The sequence below is a fragment of the Cyprinus carpio genome, chromosome B10 (genome assembly GCF_018340385.1).
Source record: "Cyprinus carpio isolate SPL01 chromosome B10, ASM1834038v1, whole genome shotgun sequence".
Lineage (NCBI taxonomy): Eukaryota > Metazoa > Chordata > Actinopteri > Cypriniformes > Cyprinidae > Cyprinus > Cyprinus carpio.
Window position 1 is genome coordinate 10,384,115 of NC_056606.1, and position 12,112 is coordinate 10,396,226.

The following is a 12,112-nucleotide window of genomic DNA, read 5'->3' on the forward strand; positions in this document are numbered from 1 at the left end:
AATATACCGTACTTTCCTTCAACCAGCCATGTGAAATAACCTTGCTCTTACTTTAAATTACTAGTATTATTAGGCTAGTTCATTCATTCATTCATTCATTCATTCATTTAAACTTCCAAAAAAAAAGAGAAAAAAAATAAATGTTCTCTCACTTTTAACTGCTTTTATTGTTTTATTGTAATTTCTTGACAATTATAAATATTTGTGTAAATATTCTGTATAAAATATATCATTAATTCAAAAAAAAAAAATGAAACATCTGAGACACACTGAACAAGTTCAGACGTTTGACAAACAAAAATGTAAAAATGAATCCCAGAATGAAGAGCACCTCATCCTCATGGACTGCACTAGATTTGCCGGTTCTTGCTGTAAGATGATTCACCACTCTTATATAATATAATTGAAACTAATCGCTCTTAACCTAAGGTTTTGTTTTCAAGTATTCAATCTGTTGCAAATCCTTCTGTTAACACCTTGCCTGATGCTTTCTGTGAAAGCTTCTTGAGATATTTCAGTTACAAAATTACTAACATAAGACGTAGTGTCTGCCCATTTTAACTGTGTCTCCAACCCTGTCATCTGCCTCTGCCTTTTGGGATGCTTTCGAACCTATCAATTTCTAGGCATTGAAGAAGGTGATTGACAAGCTCAAACCCTCATTTTGTTCTAACGATATAATTCACCCGAAATTCTTAAAAGTAATCATCGATTTACTAGGTCCTGGTTTGGTGTCTCTTATAAATAAGTGTCTCCAAACTGGCTCTGTCCTGCCAGTCTTAAAGTGGCTACAGTCACTCCCCTGCCCAAGAAGCCTTCACTGGATTCTTCTGTTCTAAAAATTTTTAGTGCAAATCTCTGTCATTCATTTCTGAGGTGTTGGAGACAATTGTGCTGGATCAACTTCAAAAAAGTTTGACAAATAATTGTATTTATGAGGTTTTTCTATCTGGTTTTAAGTCTACTCGCAGCACTGAGTCTGCCCTCTTGAGAGTGTTAAATGATATTTATCTCTCAACTGATTCTGGAGACTCTGTAGTTCTTATTCTTTATCGGCTGCTTTTGATACAGTAGACCACTCCACACTATTATCCAGACTAGAGTCCTGGGTGGGCCTAAAAGCTACAGTTCTTAAAGTCATACCTGTCTGACGGAACGTTTTTAGTGAAGCTGGGTAATTTTACCTCTTCCCCTGTACCTCTAACCTGTGGTCTTCCACAAGGCTCTATCTTAGCCCATTCTCTATTTTCTCTCTATATGCCTATACCCTGCTTTTAAAAATTAGAATGGCCCCTCCTCTGTGTGTTTTTAAGTCCCTGCTCTGTTTTCATTAGTGTACTGATTACTGTTATTCTGTATTTTTTTTAAAACTGATTGTTCATATTTTTATCTGTTTTGCTTTCTGTGTATGTTTTTATAATTTTCTCTTCTGTAAAGTACTTTGGTCAGCCTAGTGGCTGTTGTAAATGTACTATACAAATAAAATGAACTTGAACTTTATAGAGGTTGTTTTCTTACTGTGGTTTCTACATGTGTTTAGTTTTTTTTTTTTTTTTTTTTTTTTTAAATAATTGTATTGAAAATGTTAATTCTTTAGGAGCCTGATGAAACATCAGTCTTAGTGTCTTACATAAATAAGGTGACCTTTTACAAATTTTTATAGATTTTAAAGGATAATTGACCCAAAAATAAAAATTCACCATGAGAAATTATGGGCTGAATGGAACAGATTTTGCCTGGGATGAATATAAGCCCCAGCCCTGCCCTGCTGGAAGGTGATTAGGTATTCTGGGTAAGCTTGTACATCATTGAAGATCACAAACATGGTTGGGTTGGTCATGTTGTCAGTCACACTGTTATAGAGATCAACACTACTGGAGCTCTTCGCAGGGGGAACAGGAAGGCCTTGTTTTCCTTGAGTGAAATCACCAACAAGCACCCTGGCGAGGTACATGCGTTTGTGTCTGTTGATATCAGGTTTAGAGTAGCGCTGGGCTGAGTAACATGGGTCCACAGCAAAATATGAACCATTCCCATACATGGCTCCTAAAAACAGAACAAGAGCAAAAGTCTATTGATATAAAATACAAATGAAAACAAGAACAAATAAAGTTAATACTGAATTTGACTGATACCATGCATGCCAGCAAAACTGCGATTGAAGCCATGATGGTTGATCTGATCTGTCTTATCAGGGCCAGTTCCATGGAAGAGAAGCTTTTCGTTGTTTTTATGCTTGTTTTTAACTTCCAGTTCCTCCTTTTTGATCATGTAGTTTCTCCAAAGTGCACTATTCTGGACTCTTTCAATCTAAAAGCAAAAATAAATATTTAGTTTATGTAAACATAAGATTTAGAACAGAACCTTTCAAAACTAATAAATAGATTTCTCTTTGGTCTAGTCTTACTTCAATGATGTTAAAGGTTAGATTGGTTCTCCTGAACTCTTTCTCCACATCTGCATATTCCTTTGAGCCTGCTGTGAGTTTTACAAGAACAACTGGCTGTCCTGTCATGTCCTCCCAGTGTGAAGGCAAAAGGCTTTGAGCTCCAACTGTTAAAAAATTAATCTTAGATTGCTTTCTAATCAGTCTACAGACAAACAGACATCCTTCTACAGCTAACACCTAACTTATTTATTACTAAAATGATCTCACCTTTCAGATCTACTTTATTTAGTTCAATCCCCAGTCTCTGTCTTGTGGCCTCTTTGCGAACTAAATCAGCCTCATATTCATCATTGATAATCTTCGTTCTCACTGTAGGCTGTCTCTTCTGAAAGACCTGTTCCAGCTGATAATTGGTCAATATATCAAAGTTTCTGGCACTGTGTCTATTCTCCTGATATTGGCACTGAAGCACACTCCTATTGAAAAGTGCCTTGCTTCTTTGTTTTTCCTTTCTTTCCATCTTTCTGATCATGTCTTGAATACGACTGTCTGCAGTGTGGACGTCTCTTGTCAGACCCTCCAGTGTGATGACAGAGTCTTGGCCTTTCTTCTCAAGCTGGACACTGACTGTGAGCTCTCTCTGCATGGCGTTCAGTGTTTCTACATCCTCTCTGTTGAAATGAGCAATGGCTGGATCATGGATTGGGAGGGTTACATGCTCCCGTAATATCATGCTGTTGATCATGTCCCTGGCTTCACTCAGGTCCTCTGATGTCTCCCCACACAGCTGAAACACAGTTGGCTCAATTTCTTCACCAACCAAAAATGTATGGAATTAACATACTTTTATTATTCCTTAAATGACCTTTTATTCGGTAAGCACATCTTTATCCTTCTCTACTTTCTTACCAAATGTTCTGATCATGCTTTGATTCCATCCTTGTACTTGCATAGCCCGCACACTAAGAGAAGAAGAGAAGACTCTACCAAGAGGCTCTAAAGATAAAAAAACAAAAAGGTATAAGTGATCTCAGTTTTTTTTTTCTTGCCACATTTTTTTGTGAAACCATTATCTGTACCTTGAAAAAAATCACCCTCCTCTTCCAGCATGTCATCTTCCTGAAGAACCGCCACAAATCGTTTTTCCTTTAACAGCATTGAGAGCATCATTTTTCCCTGATCTTTGAAGTACTTTATCGCACCTGACTGTTGTAAGATCACTGTGTCTGTGTGGAGACTATCTGCCAACCTTTCAAAGAAAATCATAGCTGGCTGAACAAATACACGCTTTCCAGACAGTTTAATCCAGAGTCTCTTTGAATCAAAACTCACTTTCACCTCATTATATTTAGTAAAATGCTGCCAGTCTTGTGATTTTCTGTCTTTTAAGAATTTAACCACTGCATGTGATTTAACATGAACAGTTTCTTCAATTCTAGTGTGTTTTACAGTAAAATACCCTAAGTTTTCAATGACTTCCATCACTGGTTCTCTGAATCCAGTCACTATTATTTTGTCTCTCTGTTTAGATAGATTTATAAACACAGATGTCTTTTTGGGAGTATTGAACAACTCTATCAATGATTTTTTGAGATCCTGCCACTCTGGCATTTGAAGGACACCCTGATCTTCTACAGTGAGGTCTTTGGTTGTGAGAACTGTTTTCACTCTATTCTCTGCCTCATTAAGTGCTCTTTCTGTGCTTCCAATCACAACAACATCTCCAGTTTCGATTGTGTAGACAGCAGTTATTCCATGAGATATAAAGAGATCTTTGGACATTTCGTCACAATCCACTGATCTCAAGAACTCCAGGATTGAACGGTTAATGTTTAAGGGCTTCTGCTTCATATTTATTTTCTTCTCAAGGACCCAATTCTTGAAGACAAGAGTTTCTGTATGAAGCCCTGATAAAACTAATCTGTTCATTTTTTTGTTGTAGTCAATGCGCAGATGTGGAGAAACAGCACTTTTTAGGCCATCTTTTTCAAGCAGAGAGTACATGGCAGGAGAAATCTCCATGTTCTCTGTCACACTGTTCTTCTCTCTCTCCAGTTGAAATTTTGCTCTCTCTAAAATGTCCTCCATGATAGGTTTCAGTCCAGTTATCTCATGGGTCATTCCTGCCAGTGTCAGCGCCCCTTTAAAGGCATCCAAATCTGTAAAAACCTGATTTTTTACAACTTTCCTAATATCACTTTCCACTGTAGACCACAAGGCGTGTGACACAGGCCACTCAGATGTTGTGTAGTTTGAGATGATTTTCTTGAAGGCATCAATGGCATTCTTACTCCAGCCATCAATGTGTCTTCTGGTAACTCCTTTCTGTTTCAGTAATGCTGGATCAGGACTGAGCAAAACTTCAGGTTTGTCCATGTTTATGTGGCAGAAGTGTGAGCTCATCTGGTCTTTAATAGAGGAAATCTGCCCTTTCTTGAGGATGAACTCCCTGATGGCAGGATGTACACTGACTGTAATGGGTTCAGGCAGCTTCAAATGTTGCCTGTTGCCACCATATAAGACTGTACCCAGTGATTTAAAGTAGGGATATATCTTGACTGGGACATCACAGATGTTATTCTTTTGCTTCAAAACTCTCTCTTTTGCTGAAAAATAATAAAAATTACAGGTACAATTTTAGGCAAGGGTTAGCTAATCTGAAACTGTTACAGCAAATACTGTCAGCAACTGCACATGCATTTACCTTCTTCCTCCTTAAAGATAATCATGGCTGCTTGCTCTGATGGAATTGTGATAACTTTCTCTACTGGACCGCCCCATTTCTCAAAATAGAGTTCCAGCAGCATCTTATCATTGTTGGCCTCAGCTGGAAGATTCTCCACCCGCACACATGTGCTTCTCTCCAGTCCACAGGCCCTCAGATTATACTGCTTAAACTTTTCATGTGTCCTGCTGTCCTCAAGAAACTTTTCTGCAGCTGGAAGAAATTATGTTTTAAAGAATTTATCAGACTCATTTAACCAAGTCATAAAACAACAACATACAACTATATCAGCAAAGTATTAAAATCACATTTTTAAAACTCTTCCCCGGTGCAATTGTTTAAATCTTAAGCATTATGCAATTAAGATTAAGATTTATAATCTAAATTATGATTTTTGGAGTGAAAAAAAAAAACATGACTAAAAAAGCTGTAAATTATAACAATGTCCATATAAATTTATATTTTATAGTAGCAGAACAACTTACCACTGGGATTTATAAAAGTCACAACAGATTTTCTTAATTCTGGTAGTAATTCCATGCTAAAGTCGTTTTCAGGAAGACTGCTGATGTTCTCCACCAAAAGAGTCAAAACATCTTGTTTAACATCATCTGGAAGGTTCTCCAGGACCACAGCACTTGATTTACTTTGATCTTTGGGGCAAAATAAAAGTGACATATATGTGTGCAAATTATTTGTTGTAAGGTCAGCTTAGCAGTCTCGGTTACAGTTAATAAACAAAATAATGTTTTCTATCAATCTGTACCTAACTGATATTTTTGCTACTTAAAATCAGTGTGCTAACAAGCACAGCAGTGGTAATGGGACCATAACCTAACCAATAAAGATTACACGCACGTAAGAGACCAAAGTTCAGATGATTTACTTACTTGGTTCCTGATATCCACATGCCTGCTTTGTCTGAAACCACATAAATGTAAATAATTTACAATAACGTAAATGGACAATTAAACAAGTAGTTTTTGTTCTCTCTACAGCCTTTCAAACAATATAGAGAAATGACAACCATCTTCTTAGAGAAACTCATTTAAAATGAATCACTCATTCAAAATTTTCCTGTAATGCATCAACTGTAAAACTGAATTATAATTTTTAATGAATATGGAGTTACTTCATGCAATCTAAATGGTTTGATTTAAAGCATTGTCCTAATTCTGCATTTAGTAATAATTCTACTCACTTTTGGTCCAGTGCTGTCTGCCTGTTCCTCTACATCACTGGGTTTGTACACTTTCAGCTTGATTTGTTGATTGTCAATGGTAATAATGTGTTCTGTCTTTGAGAGCACGCCGTCTCGGACTTGAACACAAACAATCAGATTTAGTCAGATACATCACAACACGTCAAAAAAAAGAACAACACAAAACAAAACAGTTCTGCATCATTTTATGTGATATCAGTGAATGTGTCCATTAAAATTAAATTAATATACATTTTTCAATATACTGCAATATATGCACTGACAGTATATAGCTATATATTGATAAATATAATTTTTTTTAGAAATGAAGACAAAAATAGTATTAAATTTAATATTCATTGTTTTATGGATATTAGTTTTATACTTTATTGTGCACATATATAACACGTTACATGAAATAAAATGTTTATTTCTTTTAATTTTGATGATTATAACTGACAACTAAGGAAAATCCCAAATTCAGTATCTCAGAAAATTAGAATATTGTGAAAAGGTTCAATATTGAAGACACCTGGTGCCACACTCTAATCAGCTAATTAACTCAAAACCTCCAAAGACTTTAAATGGTCTCTCAGTCTAGTTCTGTAGGCTACACAATCATGGGGAAGACTGCTGACTTGACAGTTGTCCAAAAGATGACCATTGACACCTTGCACAAGGAGGGCAAGACACAAAAGGTCATTGCAAAAGAGGCTGGCTGTTCACAGAGCTCTGTGTCCAAGCACATTAATAGAGAGGCGAAGGGAAGGAAAAGATGTGGTAGAAAAAAAGTGTACAAGCAGTAGGGATAACCGCACCCTGGAGAGGATTGTGAAACAAAACCCATTGGAAAATGTGGGGGAGATTCACAAAGAGTGGACTGCAGCTGGAGTCAGTGCTTCAAGAACTACTACACACAGACATATGCAAGACATGGGTTTCAGCTGTTGCGTTCCTTGTGTCAAGCCACTCTTGAACAACAGACAGCGTCAGAAGCGTCTCACCTGGGCTAAAGACAAAAAGGACTGGACTGCTGCTGAGTGGTCCAAATTTATGTTCTCTGATGAAAGAAAATTTTGGATTTCCTTTGGAAATCAGGGTCCCAGAGTCTGGAGGAAGAGAGGAGAGGCACACAATCCACGTTGCTTGAGTTCCAGTGTAAAGTTTCCACAGTCAGTGATGGTTTGGGGTGCCATGTCATCTGCTGGTGTTGGTCCACTGTGTTTTCTGAGGTCCAAGGTCAACGCAGCCGTATACCAGGATGTTTTAGAGCACTTAATGCTTCCTGCTGTTGACCAACTTTATAGAGATGCAGATTTCATTTTCCAACAGGACTTGGCACCTGCACACAATGCCAAAGCTACCAGTACCTGGTTGAAGGACCATGGTATCCCTGTTCTTAATTGGCAAGCAAACTCGCCTGACCTTAACCCCATAGAAAATCTATGGGGTAATGTGAAGAGGAAGATGCGATATGCCAGACCCAAGAATGCAGAAGAGCTGAAGGCCACTATCAGAGCAACCTGGGCTCTCATAACACCTGAGCAGTGCAACAGACTGATCGACTCCATGCCACGCTGCATTGCTGCAGTGATTCAGGGAAAAGGAGCCCCAACTAAGTATTGAGTGCTGTACATGCTCATACTTTTCATGTTCATACTTTTCAGTTTGCCAAGATTTCTAAAAATCCTTTCTTTGTATTGGTCTTAAGTAATATTCTAATTTTCTGAGATACTAAATTTGGGATTTTCCTTAGTTGTCAGTTATAATCATCAAAATTAAAAGAAATAAACATTTGAAATATATCAGTCTGTGTGTAATGAATGAATATAATATACAAGTTTCACTTTTTGAATGGAATTAGTGAAATAAATCAACTTTTTGATGATATTCTAATTATATGACCAGCACCTGTATATACAAACATTCACAGAATGAGTAAACAGCTGATTTATAGTTCCCAGTATGTTTTGCTTCTGAGAGTTAAAGGTGAGTAAATCTTAAAATTAACTGTCTTTTAATGTGTTTTGCTGTTAATACAGACATAGATCTGTTCTAAGTGTTTTATGTTCTATTGTTTTGGAATTTAAAAGGGTTTCTTGTATGTTTCTGAGTTTTTGGGGTTACCATTGTGCTGAGGAGTAGAGACTATATAGAGACTGTTACTTTATTTAAAATGTAATGCTGTGCACTCTTCAGCATGCAGTTCTCTGCTAAATACTTTATGCAGATCATTAATATATGCGGTCAAATATTGCGCTTCAAAGAGCAATGCAAGTTTTCTATAATTGTCTATAACTTGCAACTTGTCTATAATTTGGCAAAAGACCATGGAACAAGCGGGATAATCAACGGCTAATTGACATGCGTTAAAGGATATTAAATGCACGAAGCGGAGGGAGGCCGTGTCCCATACTTTTAAAGCACAGATTAAAGATTACAGATGGAAGACTATCAGTGTTCAGTTTTACAGTCACAGTCAAAGTTATTAAATGTGAAAGAGAGAAGTGAGATTCCTACCTCTTGAAACTGTTACATATTTTCAGATTGGAGAATCATAGCCTAGCCTGGGCCGGCGCTCCGCACACGCACATCACGCACTGCGCGTAGGGCACCAAGTGCTTGGGGGGGGCACCAAAAAATCTGGGTCGTGAAAAAATCATCACAATAGGCTACTAGTATAAATAACAAATAAATATATTTCTAAAAGCATGTTAATATACAAAAGCAATACAAAAGTAATATAGGCCTAGACCAAATTAGTCGAGAAAAAGGTGAATCTCTGTGCCAGTCTCCCTCTGGTGCCCCCCCCTTCCCCACCTCCCAGTGGTCTGTTCGATTATGCCTCAATCAATGTCAAATTTGGCAGACACCGACCTCAGACATGGCCTCGAAAAGGCACCAAGAGTCGGGGGCGGAAAAAAAAAAGAGACAGCAGGATGATGCTCGCGCGCGTCGCTTGCAGGTAAGACAATGTTTTAAATAAAAATGTTAGTTTTGTAGCCCTTGCGTGTAGTATGCATGTCCAGGGGCGTCGGCGCGTCCGCGTCGCTAGTAGTGCAAAAGATCCGGGGCTTTTAGCCCTGCATGTTGAGTCTTTTATTTTAACGGGGTCCGGGGGGAAATTTTGAAACTTGGGCTGTTAAAGATGCAGTTTGTTTGAGAAGGAAAGGAAGGCCAATCGTTGGGGTCCTCATCGTCATATTTGAATGACAAATAAAGCTAATTTTCCCCGTACGTTACAGATGTGTCACGTGTGCATATAGCTATTAGTGCAGAACGTTCCCTATTGTAATTTCTTCGCTTCAATACAATGTCTATCTGCCTCAGTCTGAACTTAAGAAAACCCTGCAACTGAACGTGATGTGATTTTTGCCAAATTAGACCGCTTAGATAAAGATTTTTCGTTGTTGTACTATGGCATGCGGTCATTTTCAAGAGGTTCGCGCCAAGGGCGACATCTGTTGGTGAAACTGCAATTAGAAAAAAAAAAAAACCACAATCTCAGTGTTTGTATATTTTCATATTCACAGAGTTGTCAAATTATTAGGGCTTGGGGATGATTAATCTCGATTAATCGCATCCAAAATAAAAGTTTGTGTCTACATGATATATGTGTGTGTACTGTGTATAATTGCATGGTTATTTGCAGTTTTAAAATGTGCACTTTAAAATTCATACTTCATAAAATTCATACACTTATACTGTTATTTGCACTAAACTTTTTTTTGCACTTTTAACTTTCTGTGTTTACATTGTTCAGTTCCAATTATTCATTTGCAGCAGTTATTTTGGAAGTAAAGAGAACCTAACTAAGAAATTCTGAATGGTAGTTATTTCTTTGGTTGGGGAGGGGGGGGGGGCACCGTCAAGCATTTGTGCTTAGGGCACCCAAATGGCTAGCGCCGGCCCTGATACTTTCAGATTGGAGAATCACTAGAGCATTCCAAAACACCAGCATGGAGCAGTGTGAAGTGTTTTGTGTTTAGCACTTACTGTGAGATGATTTGAACAGAATCGTAGCAGAGTTACTCCCGTCATTATATTGTACGACGCAGTCTCCTCCCTGAGATTTTTTCTTACTCTGAAAATGAATCTGAAGTTTATTTTTCAGATTTTTCGCAGGCCCCCAGTCTCCCTCTACAATGATGGGATAATGATATTCCTCCATCGCGTTCTTTCTGGTCAATGTGCAAAGTACTTGTGAGTCAGTGTATATAGGCAGCGTTGATCACTGCAGTCACGCCATCAACGCTTCAGAGTAGCGCGGTCACGCTATGTGCGCTTCAAGTTCATTGCGCGTCTACTCGGCGGTGTGCGGCAGATTAAGGTGCGAGCGTGTTCCTTTTTTTATGTGGAATGCTGCTGAATTAATGCATAATTTGGATTGCGTTTTGTACAACAAAAGGTACATCATTTTACTTTATCATTCTTTAATAATTGGATGCCAAAATCATAACAAAATGCTATAATTTTCACTATAAAGTAATATTTACATATAAATATTTGTAAACATTCACCTGTAAGTTATGACATGTTCATGTTGTGGGTCAAGACAGAGAAACCGCACACACAAGGCAGGATTAGAAATACCAAAACCTTTATTAAGCCGAACATAATGTCAAATACACAGTCAATATCCAAACCTCATGGTTATCCCAAAGCCAGCCAAAAGTAAATAGACGTCTACAGGTTTCTTTGTGTGTGGATATAGCGAGGTCAATAGCATCGGTCAGGACTTTGGTAAGCAATTATTAAACAATTATACAGTAAAGTAAGATGACAATCCCCACACTGGTACCTAGGGAGATGTAGAAAAATAATCTGGTGGAGTTTGCAGAAAACAATTAGATTTGACCTTTTTATGGATTTTTAAAATGTATTTACAGTGTGGAAGGAGATAGCATTGGTCATGATTTGGTAAGCAATTATTAAACAATTATACTGTAAAGTAAGATGACAATCACCACAGGTTTACCAGGAAAGATGTAGAACAAGAATCTGATCGAGTTTGCAGAAAACAGTTTGATTTAAATTTTAAATGAATTTTCAAATAAGAGTGAATAGTGAAAAAATAGCATGTTGCATGATTTCGGAAGGCAATTATTAAAGAATGATGCAGTAAAATGATATGAAAATGACCACAGTGGTACTTGGGGACATGTAGAATAAGAGTCTGGTGGAGTTTGCAGAAAACAACTTGATTTTAATTCTTAATTAATTTTCAAATATGTGTGTAGCCTATAGTGAGAAAGATGGCATTTTTCATGAATTTGTCATGCAATTATTAAAGAATGATACAGTAAAATTATATGAAAATGACCACAGTGGTACTTGGGGACATGTAGAACAAGAGTCTGGTGGATGTCTGGTGGAGTTTGTTTGATTTTAATTTTTTTTTAATTTTTTATGTTTTTTTGTTGTTTGAATATTGTGCAATTTTTCATGAATTTGGCATGCAATTATTAAAGAATGATACAGGAAAATTATATGAAAATGACCATAATGGTATTGGGTATACAGCTTTGAACCCAAAAATACATAAATAGATAAAAACACAGAATTATAGTCAAATAAATGCAGAAAACTTAAGTAGAACGCCGTAAATATGTATATGAATACGAATATGAATAAATATGACAACCGAAGGAGGATTTACTAAAGAAGAAGACGGTAGCGCCTTTAACACGCTAGCACCTTAATCTGCCGCACACCGCCGAGTAGACGCGCAACGAACTTGAAGCGCAGATGGCGTGACTGGAGATGTTGACTACACCCTTCTGCTTATTTTCACTTT

General features: G+C 37.4%; 1 protein-coding gene across 1 annotated transcript; it reads right to left on the reverse strand.

Moving 5' to 3' along the window:
- Positions 1 to 159: 159 nt before the first annotated feature.
- LOC109088649 (protein mono-ADP-ribosyltransferase PARP14-like) lies at positions 160 to 10,604 on the reverse strand. The gene is made up of 11 exons (XM_042732463.1): positions 10,312 to 10,604; positions 6,316 to 6,434; positions 6,005 to 6,035; positions 5,600 to 5,767; positions 5,094 to 5,327; positions 3,469 to 4,995; positions 3,299 to 3,385; positions 2,657 to 3,199; positions 2,408 to 2,553; positions 2,136 to 2,310; positions 160 to 2,046 (listed from the first exon to the last, which is right to left on the reverse strand). The coding sequence occupies exons 1-11, from the start codon at positions 10,484 to 10,486 to the stop codon at positions 1,697 to 1,699; spliced, it is 3,555 nt and encodes a 1,184-aa protein (XP_042588397.1). The 5' UTR covers positions 10,487 to 10,604; the 3' UTR covers positions 160 to 1,696.
- Positions 10,605 to 12,112: the final 1,508 nt, after the last annotated feature.

Bases quoted from the DNA above. Each gene is read 5' to 3' on its own strand.
- LOC109088649 (XM_042732463.1), bottom strand. From the start codon at position 10,486: ATGGAGGAATATCATTATCCCATCATTGTAGAGGGAGACTGGGGGCCT. The intron at 3,386-3,468 runs GTACAGATAATG...TTTTATCTTTAG, and splicing joins GGAGGGTGATTTTTTTCAAG to AGCCTCTTGGTAGAGTCTTC. The intron at 2,311-2,407 runs GTAAGACTAGAC...TTTTGCTTTTAG, and splicing joins TAACCTTTAACATCATTGAA to ATTGAAAGAGTCCAGAATAG.